At 43.8% G+C, this 22162-nt stretch overlaps 1 protein-coding gene across 2 annotated transcripts; it reads left to right on the forward strand.

The window, feature by feature from the left end:
- The first annotated feature begins 2789 nt into the window (after positions 1-2789).
- On the forward strand, positions 2790-22007 carry rapgef5a (Rap guanine nucleotide exchange factor (GEF) 5a). 2 transcript variants are annotated; one of them, XM_037264313.1, is made up of 26 exons: positions 2790-3117; positions 5365-5415; positions 5954-6060; positions 6200-6321; positions 6411-6588; positions 8217-8298; positions 8386-8434; positions 8522-8595; positions 9557-9736; positions 12024-12163; positions 12655-12755; positions 16159-16237; positions 16319-16463; positions 16865-16956; positions 17025-17055; positions 17157-17235; positions 17307-17456; positions 17529-17626; positions 17700-17822; positions 17917-18095; positions 18168-18258; positions 18325-18375; positions 18453-18540; positions 18616-18680; positions 18793-18847; positions 19048-22007. In XM_037264313.1, exons 1-26 carry the CDS (start codon positions 2974-2976, stop codon positions 19164-19166), a joined length of 2673 nt encoding a protein of 890 aa, XP_037120208.1. In that variant the 5' UTR covers positions 2790-2973; the 3' UTR covers positions 19167-22007. The 2 variants fall into 2 exon arrangements, with proteins under 2 accessions (XP_037120208.1, XP_037120209.1); XM_037264314.1 differs by lacking the exons at positions 2790-3117; positions 5365-5415 and adding an exon at positions 5454-5560.
- Positions 22008-22162: the final 155 nt, after the last annotated feature.

The raw sequence follows: 22162 nt of genomic DNA on the forward strand, positions 1-22162 counted from the left end.
ACTAAATGGAATCTCAATGTGACTGTTCCTCATTCTAGCCTTTCATCATCAATGAAAAAGACCCAAAAGGAAGTCTGGATAGTTTTGATTTTCATAGAAGGTTCTCATTTAGCTCATTGGAAACTTGTGTTATATGTCAATCCTGTGTATTTGTGTCACTCCTCATAGAGGATAAAGAATATTTGCCGAGGAGTATTGTTATCTATCTACATGTGTTGCTTCACCAATTTATTCTTTTGGAGCTGAAGTCCATCAAATGTGTAATTGAATGAAAGAATGAGCTAAGTTTCTCAGTAATTATATCTCACCCTCACTGTAAATTCACCTCGATAATTATTTCACTCATCACAAGTCAAATAATAAAAAAAAACAAATCTGTAGCTGATACAGGTGGTGATCGCCTCTCTGGCTGATCACCACCTTTAAAAATCGACATCCATCGTCTGATGGGCTTTATAATTATGCAAATCTGTCAGAGATTGAAGCATTTTGCTGCTATTTGTGTATATTTAATGTTTTACGTGGTTTTATCGTCCAATTGTTAGACGAGAACGCATTTAAAAGACGTCGCCGTGTGCTTATGTCGCCCTCTTGTGGCCGCCTGTCCACTCACCACAGGAGCAGCCTCCAACCTGACTGATAACGCTAGATGGCAGTGTTGGATCAGTGATGTATCTAAAGAAAGCAACCTTGTTCCATTCTAGACTGCTTTTCCTCATGAGTTAAGAAGGTCACAGGTCATCTACTTCATATCTGAGTGTGCACATCAGTAAGGTAGTTTGCAGCCATCTTGGAAAATGTTAATATAACGCTTTCATGTGAGTATGCGGTTTGTGTTGATATATTTTTTGCTGGCCTGCTGATTTCAGCTCTCTCTAACCTATTTCTCTTCTGTGGATGTTGAAATCCATAAGAGGAATTGTATCTTGGCTCAGTTAAGCTCAGGCGGGCACTCTTCAATATTTAATCAACAGTGCATTTGTTTGAAGAGCGTTCTCTGAGTCGTGTGTGATAAAGTAAGACGTCTGACCATGTGTGTGTGCAGATGTTGAGTTTGTATGCAGGACACAGGCTTGGGGGAGAGAGAAAAAAATAATGGGACTGCATACATACTGTATTGGTGTGTGCGTAGTGACAGTTTGGGGATGAAAGGCTTTCGCAACTCCTGGAGTAATTGCTTCACTCTCGCTCCCTGCTTGTCCCTCATGTTCCTTGTGTTCCCCATCCCCTTCCTTCCTCTTCCCGCGATAATCCATCCTCCCTTTTCCTCCTAGCAGGTATTATGCTAGGATCATCTATTATCAGCTTTATTTGCTGTGTGTGCATCTGGTGCTCTGTATGCACAAGTACCGGTGGCGGGTCTCAGAAGAATCCCACGGGCCCACCAAACAGCAGCAGTTTATTTCGTCACTCTCCGCAGTCGGGGGGCAGGAGGGAGAGGGGGGCATGTTTTTCTTCTCGGCAATCTAGTAAAGACAACATTAGAAGGAAGGCCTGTGAAAATGCTTGCGTTTTGTTCAAAGAAAGGAATAGGCCTTTGCGGTCTTATTATGGGGCATCTTTAGATCTCATCCTCATACATAATATATATAATTATGTATGAATTGCAGTATATGTATATTTCCATAGTTAGATAATGCCTTAAAAAGCTTGCCTCTAATACACTGGAGGCTTTGGGAAAAAAAACATGTTTTGAACATAGATTTTTTTATTTACTCCACCAAATATTGCAATACTGTACAGTGTTGGCATCTCTGATGTTGGCATCTGTCTCTCTGCAACAGGCTAATTATCCCAGATTAGAGAAACGTCGAGTTGACGTCTGAGTTATACAAGTGCACCAGTGGTGAACTCTGCACAGCATGTCACGTCATCCGCATTTTCAAGTTCTCTTCCTTACCATGTTCACTTGGACTTTTTTTCCTCTTCAATCTGTGGCGAAGGCCCAAAGCAAGAGTCAAATTCATTGAGAGAAAGTGTGCCTGTGTGTAACCCCCCCCCCCCCCCCCCCCCCCCGGCCGTCTAACCAGTTCCGGCCCTGCAGCAGCTCGCAAATGCACTCTCTACTACTTCAACAAAATGCCCAGTTAAGCATTTTATTGTTCATTGTGGGAAAACAAAATGCACAATATGTCATCTTTAAAAGACAGGTAGCCGCCGCGTATGAACTAGACCAAACAGTTGTCTCATGTTTCAGCTCACCTGCCGTCTGCTTCAGGTTAAACTGGAATGTATAGCAGCCCCCCCCCCCTCCCCCCAACCATTCACACACACACACAGATAACACGACCTTTGTTTACCTTTGGAAATGGGGCTAAAGTACTCACACTAAATCTAAGCATTTTGTTAACTTGGCACAATGAAAACATTTTATTTGTCTTCATAATAACGCCTCATGGACATATATTCTTTATCTTCAGTGAAGAATGACTGCCGTGTTGAGAGGGTGAAAGAGGAGCTGCTTCTTCTTTGCACTACTGTCATCCTAAACATAAAAGAGCACAATAAACATGAATGGAAAACATAAAAGACCAAAGTGCAAACTGAAAAGTACTTCCCATAGACTAGCATCCACCAAAATTGGAAAGTGACCAAAATATGCAGAATGCAATCAATGTGCAAAGCCTCCCACTGAAAAATAATATTATTTATGCAGAGAATGATATGAGGCAAAATTGCAATGACATCCAAATGAATAGTGACGCCCCCCCCAAATCACAATCACGCGCACGCCTAGTCACGCTGCTCGCTAACCTGAGGTGCGCCGTGCTGCAGAACAAGTGAAGTGTCTCGTTAAACGTGCGCGCGACCCTTCAACCGTTGCAGCTGCACGGCACGCCGCAGCTCGGCTTGAGGCGAAAGGTAGGAAGGAGGAGACCGGGAGGGGAGGGAAATGGCGAACTGCCACCGGCGACGACGGTGCGCCTGTTGAGGAGCTACACGAGGACACACGCTCGCGTCCGGCCAGCCGTCATGGACGACTCGGAGCCCGCAGAGGACGGCCTGCTCGCGGGTTTGCGCTGGAACCGGAGCGCGCGGGACCAAGCTCAGCTCAAGCACAAAATCCGGGACCTGCCGGGACTACTAAAACACGGGCTGCACCTGCGGAAGAAAAGCGTGAGTATCTCGGATCGTGCAGCTCCTTCCGCGTTTGATGCTTGCACGTTCCAACTCAAATTATGCGTGGATGAGGCTGCTTTAGTACCCACGTCACGACTTGTCCCAAGCGTGACCGTCGCAGGGGGAAGTGTGCATGTATGCGCTTTGGTCCATAATGATTCGAATTGCTGTTAAGACACCACCATACCTTCGCACTCTGGTAGTCAAGGCAACCACCTTCAGGTTCTATTGCACACACAAATGATCATGTGTGTAGCACATATATGTCGATTCAATTAAAGTGTCAATGAATTCATCTTCGAGCATGTGTGAAGAAAAACACAACATCCATTCATCATTCGCTGCCCACGCATGACAGTTAAAATGACGTGATAAAATCATCACTGAGGCTCATAAATCTTGCTGCAGGCGCATCTTCACTGGATTATTTTTTAATCGTGGTTGACCTACTGTATAGATGTGCAATCCTGTACAGTAGATAATTATTCAAGTAATTGATTTGCTGCTGTTTCTTGACCTTTTTAACAGAAAATAAAAGAAGGCAAAACGTTCCCCCCCCTTTTTTTTTTTTTTAACATTTTTCCTTCCAGTTTTTCCTCACCCTATTAAAGTAAAGCTATTAAAATCATTGATCGTCTTTCAGCATCACCTAGGGGAGTACAGTGATCTCCATCTTGACCTCTTCTAATGATCATTTATTGGACCCTTGTGGACTTCAGATAGAAAATAATGAAGGTAACACTTAACCTAGTTGCCGGCTAACTTGCCGTTATCGTGCTCTGACCAACTTGACTGATGAGCACACTTGATTTCCCAGGTCAAGTGTCACATTTAATTTCTCGTCATCGTCAGGCCAAACTGCACAACGACCCATTATTAATACATTAAGTGTATGAAAAATATAATAATGTGGATGCGAGCATATGATCCCTAAACCCAAACGACAAGCTCTGGCTTGGTTAACAACGTTCTTCCTATTCATCCAATTCCTTGTTTGGCACGCTCAAACATGGCGAATAAAAACTCTTGAATCTTGAATCATCACTCTGATGTCTCCATTTTGATTTTCTTACGTGTGATCGATCTGTCAACAGCAGTGTGAACGTCTGCGTGTGTGTGCGTCCTTTGTCTGCAATCTAATCTGAGCGCCATCCATTCCTCGTAGATAATGACCTCACGCTCTGCTGCCGCGCTCTTTTCTTTGGCTGGCCCAGACACACTTTGAAGTCATCGCACAGATAAGCGTGTCAGCATGTGCTCTCACTTTATAGCCCTCATCTCTCTTCTCCGCCGACAACAAATGTGCGGCCCCCGTGATGGAGGCGTATGTTTTTTGGGGGGGGGGAGAAGAACGAATCAAAGCGCCAATACAAAAGCCTGAGTGTGTACTACTGTAAAAAAAAAAAAGCAGACTTTGGGAACGCTTGTCGCTCACCAGTCATGAGACAAAGAGATGGAGGGATAAAATAGAGCGAGGAGGATGTGAGAGTCTCTCAGTCTGCTCTCATCACTGCAGAAAATCAAATCTCTGATCGGCAAAGTGGATGCGAAGTCACCGCTGTGATGTTTTCGACTTCCTCGTCTCTTCTAGTGTTAACGGGTACATTGGTCCCTCTTCTCTCTGTCTCCATCATGTTCTCTTTTTAATGAACACAATTATAACCATCCCTCCTCAGCTCACTTCACTCCCTCTCCGTCTGTCACGCTCATATCCGTGTCATGTATATTCATTGACTTTTTTTTTTATATCTATGTGGAGTGATCAAATTGGAATTTTTTTTCTATTTATTGTCAGTTGTGCATCCTTGATGCCATTGTATGACTTTTCAATCCAGTTTTATGACCGGATTTTCATTTCAGTGTGCCAATAGACTCAGTTGCCACCATAATAATCCCTAAAGATTAAGATCCTATTTCCTGGTATCGTGGGTGTGCCCAGAGCTTTACAACATGGTGTGATGGTGATACATATTAAGAATTGTATTGGTCAGAGAGTAAAAGAGTGTCATATTTCCTTGATTTTAGGTCAGATAGTCATCTTACGCACACACACAAAATAAAAGCTGCCGTCTTGAGTAGTGAATCACAAACGAGGCGGTTGTTGAGGTTATTTAATTGTAACCACTATGACTAATCTGTTGGGGTTTGAAAAACTGGTCTTTCTCAAATTGGAGTTGTGTTTACTCAGTTTGCACGTGCGTAACATCTCATAGCAGCGTGTGTGTTTGTTTCGTTTTTGAACAGCAATCACCTGACACAATCCCCGGACCAAGTGCTGGGCCGACGGTAAATAAGGTGAGGATTTACACACACACATACACACAGCGATGATGTCATGAGGTTTGTTTGGCCTCAATACAGATGAGCTCAGTGCTCATTTTCACCTTGGGCTTCATTCTAGGCCATTTTCACAAATTGCAGCAACACAATGACCTGCAAGGTGAGTCCTTTTACAGACATATTGATTGAGCATTGCTAATCAATAAACAACGGTTTGTTCCGATAGCAATGGCAACACTGCAGCCGAGCGTCGTGTGACATCCGCCTGTTTGACTTTGACTCAATCCAGACATCGCTCGGCTGCGTCAAGCGGTATCGGGGATTCTGTTTTACAGCGACAAGAAAGCTTTTAAGCCCTGCTATGCGTAGCTAAAGTAAACATCCTGTTTTCTCCAAGGGTTCAATTTGAGCAGGAACTGATGAGATTTTTCACCAAATTTCAAATGTTTTATGTTTTCGTGCTCTTTTTTTTTGTCTGGCATTTACTGACGTTTTGTTAGCCTTTGATTACATATGAAATCTTTTCAATTTTGTGTTTTTGCATGTGTCTCAGTCATGCTCCCAGAGTTTTCCCTGCGCTGGCCGTGCTGTGAGAAATGGTTTCCTTTCCCATGGACCATACCCAGCTAAAGACAAGATACACTTGGCCAGAATCATACGGTACACTTTTTTTTTATGTCGCTTTAAGGATTTTGCCCCAAGCAGTCGGCAAAAAATAATACGAAGATCACTTTTTCCAGCATGCACGTATTTTTTTTTGTGTTTGTGTGCACAAATTGAACGTTGGTGTATCTGACAGGCGCAGTTATGTGGGCGTGGAGCTGGTGCAGTGGCTGTGTGAGCAATGTGTGTACGTGCGTTGTCGGACCACCGCTGTGCGCGTCTGGCAGGTGCTGCTGGAGCTGGGCGTCCTCCTGTCCGGTATACCCGAAATTATACCATCTGCACATAACAAGAATATTGTTATGTATTGTTTCAATGATCGAAATGACTCCGTGTCGTCTTGCCAGTGGACCAGCGAGTCGTCTTCTCGGACTCCAACACTTACTACCAGTTCAGTTTTGAGGAGTGCGACTCGAGCTCCTGTGAGTTTCGTGCCAATGAAGGGGATTGGCCGGAGGCTGTTAGGCTCCTCCTACAACTTGCGCCCTACGTTCAGTTTCGCTCCGGAGACGGACCCAGCAGCCCGTAAGTCTTAACAAAAATCGTGTTACGTAAATGAAAATTTTGTGGATATCCTGCCCGACACACGGCAACATCCCTCACGCGTTCTCCAATATCTTTTTCTAATTCCAGCACGAATCCAAATCCCTTTTTAGAGTTGTAAATCCTCGGTGTGACACCCCTCCACATCGAGCGGGTGTCAGCTAAAGTTCTTTGCTTTGCCTTTCCGGTGTGTTCCGGGATTCCTGCTGAGGCTGCCACTGAACTCAATCTGTCACTCAGATAAATGAGCAAATGTAGTGTGTGTGGCATTTAAAAACACCACTCCATGTCAGCTTTTTTTGTTTTTTTTTTTCTTCATCTGAAAAGGTACTTCTGAGCGTGTACAGTTAAACTTGAATTTAAAAATGAATTTCCGCTACTTTTGATCAAGTGAAGCTCCTCAACTCACTTAAGTCATGCATTATTACCAAGTTGCCCAGCAGGTGGCACCAAAATCAGCCAATAGGCTAATTTGCAACTCTTGTTTATATCCAGTTTTCCTCTGGCCTTGTAGGTTGCTTAAACAAAGGACCATAATAAAAGTCCATACTCCTTTTATCCTAACTATCGGCCCAAATAATGTGGGCAGATCCTCGGTACAGATGCGATTATGTACTCGACGTCCTCATTCGGTCTGGCGCTTTTGACTGCCGTTTCTCTTTGATTGCTGCATTTTTGCTCTGCTGGCATCTGCCGTCCCTCCACCGAGCTCACCCCCTACTGCTCCGTGTCCTCCGTCTGTCTCGGTTAAAGTGGTGGAATGAAAATTTGCTACTGGACTTTCTTTTTTTTTCTTAAAGGAGACGTGCTGTTGTGACGGTGTTAATTATAACCCATTGGATTATTTACGGCAACACTAAATTATTTCTCAAAATATGTTTAATCTTGTTCCCGCTGCAGTCATCACGCGTTCTATCACTGTGGATGAATTATACAAATACCCCGAGGCGGAGTTGTCCACACTTTTTCCTCCGAGGACTGCGTACGGGTAAATCTAATGATGCCACGGCGATGTTGACCGTTCGTGGCCGAATACACCTTGCGGAGTCTTTTATGACAAACATGGAGGCGTTACAAGAGGCAGACCCTTGAGAGCAAAAAAAATAAAGACTATTACTAAAACCCGAAAAGAGCTACATGTTTACTTGTGATCTCCAAATGTTCACATTAATACGGTCCGTTTCTTTTCTTCCACTGAAGCCTGAGCATTTTTTGCTTTGGTGAGTTATGAGCACATACGTGTACTTTGATACGAAAGCTTATCCAGCAATTTGCTTCCGTTCCACACATGCACGCACGCGCAGCACAGCCTGATCCTTCTTCCTCCATAACAATTGCTCGTTCCACTGGGATCTGTTGATATCAAAATGATATGCAAATTTGTTCTGTGGGTGTGCTCACATCTGCGAGAGACTGTTGGAAATGCTGCTTTTCAAGACTCGAGCTCAACACTCAAGTCTCCATTTCATAACACAGACCGAAAACTCAACCTGCCAGAAATGCTATTTTATTAAATTAGCAATATACCGTTTTTTTTTTTGTGGTGGTCAATATTTGGATCAGAATTCTATACAGTTAAACAAGTGAATCTGTTTTTATGTCTCTCCAAGGTCAGAAGAGGACTCTGAGGGAAACCGGGATGTCTGCAGTGAGATCCTCCAGATGAGAGCACTCGAAAGGCTCACTTCTACAGTAAGTCAATAAATGTGTGTGTATTGCTAAATGAGTCCAGTGCACTATTACACACTTCAATTTTCTCTCTCTCGCCATTTCCATTAGGTTCAAAATGAGTTGGCTGCTGCTCTTGCCCGGAAGACGCGCAAAGCTTGTGAGTAAATTCAGTACGAGTGTATTTTCCTACAACATGGCATTGCATTAAAAAAAAAAGTTGTTTCCTGTATCTGATCGTTTGCAGTATCAGAGCAGGACTCTGACATGCCGGAGACGAGCCAGCAGGACGTCCACTCACCGAGCGTGGAGTCCAGCCCGGTAAATCAGCCCATCTATTTTCTAGCCGGTCTTCATTAGAGTCAATACAAGAGTACAAAAGGGTGGATGCTTGTAACTTAATTCCCTTGTGCTATGTTTTCACAAATGTATCAACACATAAGGAGAAACAGTGTGACACCACAATGCAAACAAACATTGTGTGTGTGTGTGTGTGTGTGTGCGCATGTGTGTGTTATCAGGCCTTCCTCCAGATGAACTGTGGTAGGGGGTGTTTTCCTAGTAAACAGAATGTGTGGGAGTGATGCCACCATGTTAAGCCTCCACTATAAGCACATGGGAAGTGGTTACTTAACTCTTAAGGAAATTAAATATCACATCCGTTCTTTCCCTAGAAAAATAAATACAGTATTCTATCTGATACTTGTGATGATAAGACACATTAGGGAGCACACACACACATTTATAATCATTTATGCTTTCGTTTCCTCTGCATACTTTTTCCATCCAAAGTTCTTTTTTTAAACAACAACAACATATTGATAATTTTGCACTTTGCTTTTAATTTAGCAAAGCTAACACATTTAAAATCCCGATTAGACGAGAAGGACGCACAAGCCAGCACACACTCTTCCTACACACACACACACACACACTCCCGCCCACTTAGTCTGATAATCACTCGCACTCACTCTGGCTGCGCCAGATCTGCTGACATGGAGACAAAAGGAGAAATGCAACAGATAGAGGGAATTACCGATTATAATGTAGAATGAATAGCATTTGGAATAATGAGGCTTTAGAGACGTAGATAAAGAGTTCCTGGATTACTTCTTTTCCATTTTCCCTTAAATGGGCTTAGTGAAAGTTATCACATACTTCTGGATCAGACCCAACTTTGCAGTTTTGCACTGAACGTCCATTCCGCAAGCAAACTGTGACTCTTTCCATCATGTCTTGGGACTGTGGCTTGAGATACATGTTCATGCCTCCCGTATTGCAGCTGGGCGGCGTGTGTGCTCTGCGAGGCGGCGGCGGCAACGGCGGCAACGGCGGCGGCTCTGTGTGCGGCCGTGAGGAGCTGACCAGCCGACTGGGCTTGGAGGCCGTTCAGCGTCTGGCCAAGGATGGCTGCAGGCTTCTGCAGAACCACAACTACCGGTTACCTGACAGGAACCAAGCGGTGAGTCCTAACCAACACTTGACCGGCTCATGTCAATGTTAGTGTGAATTAATGCTTCACACGACAGTCCATACAGTATTAGCTTACACGTGTCGTGTGTATTCATGCACCACTGGTGCCGTGTTAGCTGCACTGTGCGCTCACATAATGAGGAGGAGGAGGTTAATGAAGCCGTGCGCCAACTAATTCCGATTACCCGAGGGCAAGACATGAAGCGAAAGGAAGTCTGCTCACACCCTGTATAAAGACGTACGCTTCTGACATCTGCCACATGTCACATCAGCCAAGCCTCATGATTTCATTATTATATCATCTAAGTGCAAAATGTGCCATCAAAAAAGGAACCTGTCGGAAGGGTTTAGCAAATATTGGCGGTGTATGCTTGACTGGTTTTGGCACTCAGGGCTATTGTGCCCTTGAGCAAGGCGCCGCACATTTGCCTGGGCTATGGAAAGCCGCCTCCTGAATAGGACAAATGCAGAAGTTGAGGCACATATACAGGGAGACTATATTTTGAAATATTAATGAAATAAGAGCCGAGACATCAAAGGGGCTGGAAGAGAATCTCAGCAATGATGAGCGAGTTGTGCAGCACTCAAAAACAACCTTGGCTGCTTTGCTTTCACCAGGTTGTCATGGTGACTCGATTTTACTTTCTTTTTCCGTGACGGACGAGCCCCGGTGAACCAGTACGGTCTGTTGCCATAGTAATATGATTCACGTGTCTGTGTTGTGGATTGCGGCGCATCACTGCCTTCTATTCACCGGACATTAACTTAGTACAGTCGAGTCCGACGGCGCCTCTCGTCGCTCGTAGCCGAGGCATGTGTGGGAACTGCCTACCCGTATTGGGTTTTCATTTTCCTATCCATCATTTCCAGGAATTTAGCCCTCGAGCTATCACAACACAGATATGACTCCGCACGCACACACATATTGGCATGAATTGGCCGGGACCGCAACGCGTTTCCTTTCGGACTTTCCATGAGGCCCGCCTTTCCTCTGCACAGTACGTCCACATATATTGAGTGTGCGTGACCCCGTGCGCGACATAGCAGGTGCACGCCGTCTCGTCTCGCAAATCCAAATCTCTGGAGCGTTGCGGGGGGGGGACCTGGCTTGAACCCACTGAGGAGAGGAAAGAGAAAATGACTTTCGGGCACTCACAAAAGGAGACAGTGAGGAAGGGTGGGGGAGAGTAGAGTGAAGGACGTGCAGATGGGAGAATTGAAGGAAGGGATGGAAGGAAAAGGCGGAGCGACACACCTGTTAGCTGAGAACAAATGACGTGCCAGCTTTCCTGTTCCGAAAGAACAACCATTTTGAATTTCTACTCGATCATTAAAAGTGACGATGGCACGTTTGAGTAGTCATAAAAGATCCGATGATAATTTAAGTGCTCTTTTCTTCTCCACTGTTTTTTTTTTGTGCGACTTTCCATTCCCTTTCCTTTAATCCGTATTACATAACACGCCATAACCCCTCACACACAGCCTTTCAACTTCCTACTGTGTATTTTATTTCTTTTTTTACTTTCTCTGCCTTCCATACACTCTTGGGCTAAATTTGTTTTCTTATCTGGCGCCCCTCTAATCATTTGGGTGTGTTTTCTTGTGAGATTCATACACACAGCATGACCACTTTAAGCTTTGCACACTTGCTTTTGATCTTGTGTTTTTGTGTGCATGTTCGCCATTCTTGGGATGGCGTCTGTTGTTCTTGGATGTCTAAACGTCTCATCGGATATAGCAACAATTTGCTCGTTTATTTACAATGTAACAGCGCATTCCCACCAGTCTTGTTCATGTATTTATAATCATACCACTTACATAATCCTGATTTTTTTTTTCCCCCCAGTGATCGTGATGTGATTGTGAAAAGCAAAATCAAGAGCTCAACTTTTGTAAATGCAAGTAACTATGAAATTGGACACTTTGGAGCAGATTGACTCAGTTGTAATTGTCTCTCAGGCCCCTCGGGGCTGCCGATGCGCAGAGAGCAGCTGGAGAAGAGACAATGCTTCTTGATCTCTTCTTCTGCTCCTGACGTCTTTTGATCCGTTCGCTCCACCTGTTTGTTATGCCTCTTTTGTCCACATGCTGTTGTACTCGCTTTTATCGTCGCTGAAGGTGTCATCTGGTGCCAGCCGCGTTGCGGTTTTATGTTTCAATCAACTGTCATCCAACATTTGCCCTGAGGGATCCAGAAGATAAATTGGAGAAGCAAAATCTGAGCAAGACTATACAAGCATTTTATGGTTGTTATTTTTTTTGGGGGGTGTTTTTAGGAGGTGGTCGGCCGGGTTTGTCTGAAGGAGCGAGGACGGGACGTTTTGGTGCTGCAAAGGGTGACATCGTCACTGACGTCGCCATCGGAACGGCCCTCGCCTACGTCGTCGGGGGGCGGGTCCAGAGAAGAAGACAAAAGGTGTGTATTTACCTCCCTCCGTGTGTCATTGACATATTTATCGAAGTGAAGCTTTGTAGGTTTTAGTAAATTTTCTTTTGTTCCGTCTGTGACTGAAAGCACAAGTCAGGGAGTGTTGTCAACGTCTTAGTAAGTGGGTGGGTGTGTGTTTAGCAACAGTTCCCGCCCAATTGTCTCGTGTTGCTCTCAGAGGAACCCTTGTAGATGACAAAGGCACATGGCCAGCAGGAATTTCCCCCACAGCAGAGCTCCAAATTTAAATGCCCAGTCATGAGGATGACTTCCACTCAAGCGACTCTTGCCAAGGCAGAGGAAGACTTTGACGAAGAAGACAGCGAAGACGACGAGGAATCCACCGAAAATGACGGCGACGTTGCCCGCGCATTCGACGTCCCCGATTTTCGTTATATCGATGAAGACGAGAATGACCGGAACGGGCGTTGGAGTTCGTGTTCCAGCGAGGAGGATTCTTATCGGTCTTCATCTTACAGATATGTGGTGGTGTCCGGAACGCCGCTGAAAATCTTGGAGCATCTGCTAAGTGACCTGCGATTAGATGACCAAAGAGGGACCCCTGAGAGCACCGAGAGCGGTGAGTTTGAAAATGAGTCTTTTTAAGAACAATAAATAGCAAGCTTGCCATTCATCGCTGGCAATCTTGGATGACAGGCAACAAGTTGGAACAACCCAGCCACCCGCCCCGAGTGCGTGTTTGTGTGCGGCTGTAGTATTTAACACTCACACCACATTCTGGTGCTCATTCGCAGTCATTCAGCCATGTCAGCGCCTGTAGACAGAAATATTCAAGAGGTTCCAATGGCGATTGTGAAACGACTCCCTCGGGGGATTGCAGACATTGCCGGCGCAAAACTGTTTGAAAAAAAAAAAAAACAGGGCCCGATGAGGGACAAGACCACAATCTCTGAAGTAGACGTTCGTCAAGCCAAACAAGCTGGTGGAAAAAAAACTGCAATTTTAGACAGAAGATCGTTTAGTAAGGCAGTTAGCAAAAACAGCTGGGAAGAATAAACAAACATCAGAATATTGACTTGTGTGTCCGCTACCAATGCAAGAAAAGCTGGCGCATATCTTTATGCTAAAACAAGCATAAAGATATGCTAACCCTAATATAAAGATGCAAACTTAATTATTTAATACATCAAGTACATACTAGTTGCTCACGTTCAAGTCTCCTGTTAGGTCCATTTTGCTGGGTGACTTGTTTTTGAAGTCCATCCAGTCGCATCTTGTTTTTCTTGAGGTAAAGCGGCTTCGCGCCGCTTCCGCCACTGCCGTCGAACAAATATATTTGAATTTAACTACTGCACGTTCTCCTCGGAAGCCACTGGAGAGTTGCGCCTTCATCCCGGTTACATATTCTTACTCCGACCGCCCTTTGGGAACGTTTTCTTGGTCATTTTTCTTTTCCAGTAAGTGTGGAGTAAGTCGAGTTGTATTTGTGTGATTCGTTTGTTTTCCATCTTTCTCTGTGCGCCTCTATTTGTTGGAACTGCCGAAAATCCGCAATATCATCTTGTATTTCTTTAAATAATCTCTTTTTGGCCTCGGCCTTACTCTGCTCACACTCTGACAGCTCCTGCTCGTATAATTCTCCCAGGCACCTGATCATGTTTTGTTCTTCCTTCTTCAGACGATTCTCTTCATCTTTAAGCCTCTGCCTCTCTTTCATTTGTTCATCGAGGCCTTCTTTCATGCGCTTGTTGTTGAGCAATATTTGACGAGCTTCTTCCGCTTCAGGATCCCACAGATCTTCCTTCTTGGTCTTCGAGTCCGTTCCTTTGTTGACTCTGGCCGCAGCTGCCGAACTGTTCTGCTTAACTTTGGCCATCACTATTGTTGGGTCCATGTTGGTGGGTGTGTCTGGAATGATGTACGTTTTCTTGAACGGATTGACCTGGAACGTCGTATGCGGTTTGACCGCCTTCTCTGCTTTCAGGAACATTTCCGTCAGAAATTTGTCCCGATTGACAAAATTAAAGTTTTTCTTATCTTCTTTCGACATTTTGCGAAGCGGATCAGCCCGAACGTTTTACGTGTGCGCGCGCGCTGGTTGTATATGTGCTGTCGGCGTTTTCTTTTTCTGCACTCAGGTTGTCAAGGCCAGCGGTGCGGCGTGATGGTAGTTTTGATCTGTGATGCATTTTAGCATTGCAAGGCACTGTTACAAAGGTTGCGGTGATGCCATCTTCAATGACATCATTGATCATCACCACCATCACTGCATTGCAAATCTGTTGATTGCAACACCATTTAGAGTCTTATCATAAGTTGGAGGTGCAATGATACTAAGGTTGATCTTTCAGTGAGTACTATTCATTTTGATAATAAAAATAAATAAATAATCAAATATTGTGCAAGCCGAAAGTCCATTTTGATCCCAGAGCAGATATTAAACTTTCACTGTGTACGTTTCTGGTACACACTGCTCTATTAATAATCTTTTTCATATTTTTTCTGCATCAATTAACTCGATTAACTATTCCGTGTCTTGCCCAATGGCATCATGGCAGTAATTGGGGTTGTGGACTTGAGTTAGTCAGATTTCAATTTGCCCGCGGCGGGACTCGAACCATGACCCTTCAATGATTGCATATGTCTGAGAAACATATTCTTTTTTTTTTTTTTTCATTTACTGTTGCTTAGCAACAACCCTGCGCTGCCGTCGCAATGCTTTATGATATGCACAATACCGGAAATAACTGCTGGATTACAACATGGGATCTTAAAGAAATGGAAGGTCACTGAACACCTTTTGGAGGAATTCAGAAGATCAGCGTCCCATTGTATGCAACCTCTGCAGTACGGTATTTTGAACAGGCTGGGACACGCTTTTACGGCGGGAGCAACCCATCCACATGTATGCGCATAATAGCGCACGCTCAAACAACACCCTCGGATTAGTGTGATTAGTTCAGCACGCAGGCACTCTTTCCTCTGCCTCTCACGGGAAAATAAAGTGCCCCAAGGTCGGAGCTGGATGAGTTATTCTTCTGCGTGCTGTTTGTGTGTTTGACTTTGTGTGCCAGCAGGCAAATGTAGAGGGTATATGTTGGGGAAGGAAATTGATATTTATCATCCCAAAGAGTGTACAAAGGGCAAACATAGCAAGAGAATAGTCACAACTGAGAGATCGTTTTAGTTAGATAGCTACGGGGCAGTGATTTTTTTTTTTTTCAGCATGGAGGGACCAAGAGGGGGGAAATCGCTTACATTGGAGATAAAGGCAGTATCATCCTTTTTTCTGACTTATGCAGAAAAGACCCAGAATAGAAATCCCAAATAATTGACAAACAGTCATAAATATTGATGTTTTGGCCAAATGCTCGAGAACTCGCTGGATGGCAGATGGACAATGAACATAAACGCACTTCGGACACGTTGTGAAAGGGGCATGAATATAAAGACATGACTTATTGATAGAAAGGCTTCTGCTCTGTCGTTTATAAATGATTCCTTCGCTCTGCCTGACGATATTTGGGTCGAACGAATATTCTGACGTAGACTCCCCGAGCACAGCGCTGCCAGGAATGACTCACTACATACTGTATCCGTTCTTAAGGGAGCACAATTTCTCTCAGCCACAAAATATTGCAATTGAATCTTTTACTCCTCCAGGTCCATATATATACACGTGCTCTCAAAACCAAGCCTCCGAAACAGACCAGAGAGCCAAAGTAATTAGCTCTTAAAATGTGATGAGCCGTGATAATCTCCTCGCTCTGACATATTTCCCTTGGCTGCGTGCTCTTAGAATTTGTTTGTACACGTTTGTGAATTGAATCGGAGTATGTACCTGTAGCCATAAATCAGAAAAGCATGTGTGGGACAAGTTCCGTTTGGGTGATTTGGTAGAGTAGAACAAATTGATCAACCAAAGGTGTCAATCAAAACTGAGTTTAATAATGTGATGCATGATAACCCTTCAAAGAGCATAATCCCAAAATGTGGCTAATGAGGTGTTTGTCCTGCTTCAGAAATGCTGTTGGATGACTTCCTGTTAACCTACCTGGTCTTCATGTCCACCTCTGACCTCTGTCAGGCTCTTCTGGGACAATATCCTTCAATGCAAATGCACACAAAATCGGCCACATCTGGGCACACATGGGATGTTGTCACCTTGACTCCTGTCCTCACCTATAGCAGTGCACGCAGCAGGGGCCAGGAGGAGGGCAAGGATACCCTCTTCAGGAAGCGCAAGGTTCTGCAGTTGGTGTCACACTGGAGCCGTCTCTACAAGGACTTCCTCAAGGAGGAGGAGCATGTTCGGGGTTTCATGAAGGTACACACTGAATATTTCACGTTCGACAATCTGACAGACGCACGCCATGAACACCGTCATCCCGTCTGTGAATAACGCCACGTTCATTGTGACTTGCCAAATAACACTATTTGTCCCGATGTAACCTGGCGGCTTCATCGCTGTGTTGCTATGGAAACCAAAGTGCGAGGGTTGGCATGGGTATAATCGCGTATAGTGTGCAACCAAGGCGATAGTTGCCTAGTAACAGAGAAATGAAACTCTAGAATGGGAGGCGATGGTGAGTCAATGACAATGACAGGCGGGGCTATTTTGTAACACCTTAAATTGGTTAATATTATTCATGAATACCAATTGACCATATTATTTATGTTGTAACTCTTTTCATAAATCAGTCAGAATGAACACTCTTGCTCTGTTAGACTCTTTACAGGTGTGTCCTAGAAGATCTGTACGAGTTCCCGACGCTTGAGAAAGACCTCAAAGAGTTCCAGAAGCTTCTGCGTCGTAGACAGTAAGTGCAATTGCTCGTATTAGTTGCGTGATTCATCCCCTCCTCACTGCTTGCATGTTTGATTCCAGCACAGTGGATGACTGTCCACCAAACCAAAAGGTAAGAGGAGTGCCGTTCAATAAGTAGAATAAAAAAAATTAAAACATCTTAGCCGTCACGACTTTGAGTCGCAGAAGTTGACTTGTCGTTTTTGCTTTCAGAGCAAACAAATGCACCAGCAGTTGAGTTTGAAGGAAAACTGTTTGCAACTTCGCAGTCCACAATGTGAGATAAGAGAAGGTAAAAGTCACTTTGCTTCTTTTTTTGGGGGGAAAAACATTAAAAACGTCTCTTTGTCGTGCATCTTCCAGTTATTTGCTGCGTTTACGTAAGCACCGATTCCTACCTGAGCGTCCACACGCATCCCTCGCTGGAGGCCCACGAGCTGCTAAGAATCGTGAGACTGAAGATGGACAGGTCAGAAGAGGACATGGTGCTTGCTGTGGTCTCCCACACTGGAGGTAAACAGGCAGAGTGCCGAAAATCCCTACACCGATTGTTGAAATTGTCTCTGATTGTGTTTGTGTCTGCAGAGCGCAGGATGTTACAGCCCAGCGACTGTGTGTATTCAGAGTCTCTGACCCCGCAGGGCAAGCTTGTCGTCTGTCGCAGAGATCTGGCTGAGATCTTGGTACGGCAAAAAATTCATCATGTTTGACTTTCATACAGATACACTCAACACAATCGTCCTTTCCCGTTTGCAGCCTTCTTTAACGGACAGCGCCGAGCTCAGTCGGAGGCCTGTACGCCTTTTGGGGATCAACACGTGGGACGTGGCCGCGGCTCTCACACACCTGGACTGGACCCTCTTCAAGTCTATCCACGAGGTATAAAACCGGTTTGTTGGACACCTTCTATCAACACCTGCAACAATTGCCATTCACGACATTTTGCTGACTAAGCTAATGTGTGGTCACGCAGCAAGAGCTGGTCTACTACACCCTGAGGCGCGTTCCCGGCGGGTGCCACACCGCCGCGCTCTCCGTCTTGCTGCAGCGCTGCAACGAGGTCCAGCAGTGGGTCATGTCTGAAGTCCTCATGTGCACGTCGCTCAACAAGAGAGTGCAGCTGCTCAAAAAGTTCATTAAGATCGCAGCTCAGTAAGGACGCACAATCTTGATAAGCGAGAATGGTTTTGGAACCGTGTTGAAATGTTTTGTGTGTTATGCTAGTTGCAAAGCTCAAAGGAATTTGAACTCCGCTTTCGCCATCATCATGGGCCTCAATACGGCGGCCGTGAGTCGACTCAACCAAACCTGGGAGGTGAGGATGGATTTGCACTCTTGCTTTGTATTTGCAATCTCATTTGTTGTCGTTTTGTTTTGGAAGAAATGTCCCGGGAAGTTCAAGAAGCTTTTCGCGGAGTTGGAGCTGATCACAGTGAGGACAAAACGCTCTTGTTATTCAGTCTGGATTCGATTGTCATCTCATTTTTATTTGTGCTTCTCCTCTTCCAGGATCCGTCTCTTAACCACAAAGCCTACAGAGAAGCTTTTAAGAGAATGAAACCTCCAAAGATCCCTTTTATGCCCCTACTCTTGAAAGGTAATCATTTATTAATCACATTTATTAAATAGTTGTAATAAATAACTGAAATTCACTTTTAATCTGCTCCTCTAGATATCACCTTTATCCACGAGGGCAATAAGACCTTCCATGACAACCTGGTGAACTTTGAGAAGTTGGTGAGTTTCCTTACGTGTCTTCTACAAACTGCCTCTGCATGTTGTATACACGCGACTGCTGTAAATTGAAGTTTAAAAAGTTAGACACCGACATCTTTCTCTATACCGACAGCATATGATTGCAGACACCGTTCGAATGATTCGACACTGCCAAAGCGACCAAACAGGTGAGGAGAAAAAGTTTGGTTCATTAGATCTGAACTCATCTGTGCATGCCTTTTATGACTCTAACAATGGTTTTCTCAAATCATCTTTCCCCATTGAAATGAATAAAAATGACATTAATCTGTTCCAGTCCTCCACTAAAGATAACATTTGATATTTTGTGACAAAGCCCCTTTCATGGATGTGTTCATCTGTGCGGCAGGCAATGAGGTGATCGGCGTGGACAGCGCAGAGTTGAGGGCGAGCGTTCACTACCTGCACATCATTGACAATCAGCAGACGCTCTTTGAGCTCTCCCACAAACTAGAACCGCGGGCTTAGTCCCCCCTTCACGGACACAGAGAAGTAGCACGGCACTGTTGCGATAAGGCAAGCACTGATATGTGTGTGACATTCAAGGACGCTGTACAGCAAACGTCACACACTCACACATGCACAGTAACTAACCACCAGTAGAGGTGCCAAGTTGACCCACAAGAGAAGGATGTAATTACGCTGTACAGTATCTATTGGACTAAATATGACATTTATTTGTGATGAGCATTTGGTTATTTATGAGCCTGTCAACCAGGTGGAATGTTTTTTTTTTTGTGCTGTTGCATCAGTAGGTCAACGGCGACTCGATGGCCTCGTCATTTCAGTTACAAAAAAAAAAAAAAAAAAAGCCTATTGAAGACTTTCATGTGTTTGCGACCATAATTTGCGATGTCACCTTCATATTTTAGGATATCGACAAGGTTACATGTTTGTTCAGGATCTTGTCACGGCTGCTAGTGTGTTTTGCGCAGATGTTTATTTTTGTCGTTTCTCGTGCAAGAGACAAGTCAGTGTTGAAGCATTCATCAAACATACCTCCACATTTTGACCTTTGGCCACTGAAACGTGTTAAACCGTTAACGCAGGGAGTGCCACTTTAATAGCGTACAGGAAGACATTTAAACGCACTGACTGACTTAAACCACAAGTTCTCCTAAATGCGCGACAACTATTGTTTGTGCAATTATGGGCTTTACTTGTTTCCATGCATGCGTCATGCACTTTTCTCACCGAACTAGGTTCTACGTATGAATAGATAGACTTGACAACATCATTACCTGCACATATGGACCTATACATCATTTCTGTCAAATGTCACACGGAGTCCCCTGTGGCACCAAAACACTACAAAATCTATTTTTCTCTTAATTAGATCATTGTATTCCTTTTGAAGCAAGTATGACTCATCTCGCAATTCAACAAGCTTGATTGAGAGGCCTCTCACCTCGCCTGATATTGCTATGGAAACAACCTTAGCAAATAACTTCTTTGTTATCGTCGAGGTGCAGATTGCTCCGTCAAATAGGTTTACTCGGTTCAGATTGACCCACATAGGATCATTTTTGACACTGTTGCAATTTCAGAGGGACCTGTTTTTGTTGTTCGTCAGCGCAACATTTTAGAAAGTAGATGCCTGATAAGCAATACGTTCAATAATTGTATCAAATGTTTTACTGCCTCTGCTAATAATGCTTGTTCCAACTCCACTGTCAAACTGGTTTAAAAAGATGTTTATCGCACATCCAATGTGGTTTTCTTCTTGTGTTGCCAAACTAGGTTACCAAAAGATTTAAAATTGGTGCATTTCTACAGCAATGCTTGAATAAATAATTTGACTGTTGATCAAAATTGAACAAATTAATCCTGATGGAGACTGAATTTTTGAAACTGCTATTACAGTCGGTAGAAGGTCTACACACGCCTATTCAAATGTTAAGTGCTCTTTATTTTTGACAATTGAGATAATGCATTTGCGCAAGTGTGCACACCCTCTTATGACCAGGTATGTGGCTCGCTTGAGTATTAACCAATTACAATTAAACCCATGTTAAATGAGTCGGCACGCAGCCAACACCATTTAACATGATTTTGAATGTGAAATATTTATGTTTATTAATTATAAAACTTTGTATTTGAAGAGGGGGGTGTAGACTTTTTATGCTGTGCATTGGACCTCACTAGATTGTATTACTGTACCTGAAATGTCTGATTGAAAACATAAAGCATGTATTATCACCAATATGTAAAGATAATGTTTTGTATGCGTTTTGGATATTTGTATTTTCATAGCAAGTCAAATGGATGTCAAACAAATTTTAATGCCAAAAACAATTCGAAGACACTTTCCAAAGTTGAAAAATAACCTGGAACAAGTTGTTAGGTCTTCTCAAGGATACACTCAAAGGGTCGTGTTGCAAATATAATTTTTGTTCACATTCAACTGTAGATAAAACCATCCAGCATTATTTGGGACACAATGACTTGGGAAGATACCTTTAGCATTCTTTGCTGTTGTGTTTCGCTGACTGTAAACTTAGAAAGAGCTTGCGGAGGTAGTTGATGTAATTCTTTACAAACACACACTCCACGTGATGTGTTAAAATGCAGTTACATTGTGCTATTAGTTATTCCCTAATACCCTGTTTATTTATGGATTGCTAGTGTGGACAACTGTTATGCTCAAAAGTTCAGTTCTGAAGGTCCATATACTAGTTTAGCCCTCCACCTTTGGCATACTAGTAGGAGAGTACGAGTTAGGCAATACTGTGCAACAGTTGACAATTGCACACTCTTTATAGTTGTGAAGTGTCCGTTCATTAGATTCTGTCAGTAATAGTCACCTAGTTTTGTCTCACTCGTAACACGTTCTACTTTTATGTCAAATTTGTTCGACTAGTAATGACGATTACTATGGACCTGGCATTCTGAGAGGCGCTGAAACATTTTATTGTCGCCACCCGAGGACGCCAGAGGAGCTACACTAGAGATGATGGTCCTCTCCTGGAGGCATTCAATTCTGTGAAGGGAGAAGGAAGGTCTCCTCAGTGTGACAATTCGTTTCCCTTAAAGCACCATTGTTAGAAACCTGTTTGCATGATCCAAAAGAGTAAACACAATCCAAGGGAGGGCATGTTGAAGGCTTTGTACTTATGTAATATGTGTAAATTTATGCCTATGTACTTTTTATTTATTTGTTTCAAATGGTCAGGCAAAAAAGAAAAGTGAACCACAAAGCAATACATTCATGTACACCTGATGTTCTGAAGCCACATGTCTTTTCTATAGAGGTGTTTTAAAATGTGGACATTTTAACTGAAATTAATAAATTATAGGTTTTATGTGAAATCAGGTCTCTTGTGAATCTTTGCAATTAAGTCAATATAATACAATAATAGTACATGTGTAAAAGTGAGCCTCAAATGTTAGGGGGTGACTGAGGGGGGTCTTTGTCCAAGATGCCATTCAAGCAAGGACCGCCCCTGACTGTGCTCATGGCGTTG

Source organism: Syngnathus acus, chromosome 11 (genome assembly GCF_901709675.1).
Source record: "Syngnathus acus chromosome 11, fSynAcu1.2, whole genome shotgun sequence".
In the NCBI taxonomy this organism is placed as follows: Eukaryota; Metazoa; Chordata; class Actinopteri; order Syngnathiformes; family Syngnathidae; genus Syngnathus; species Syngnathus acus.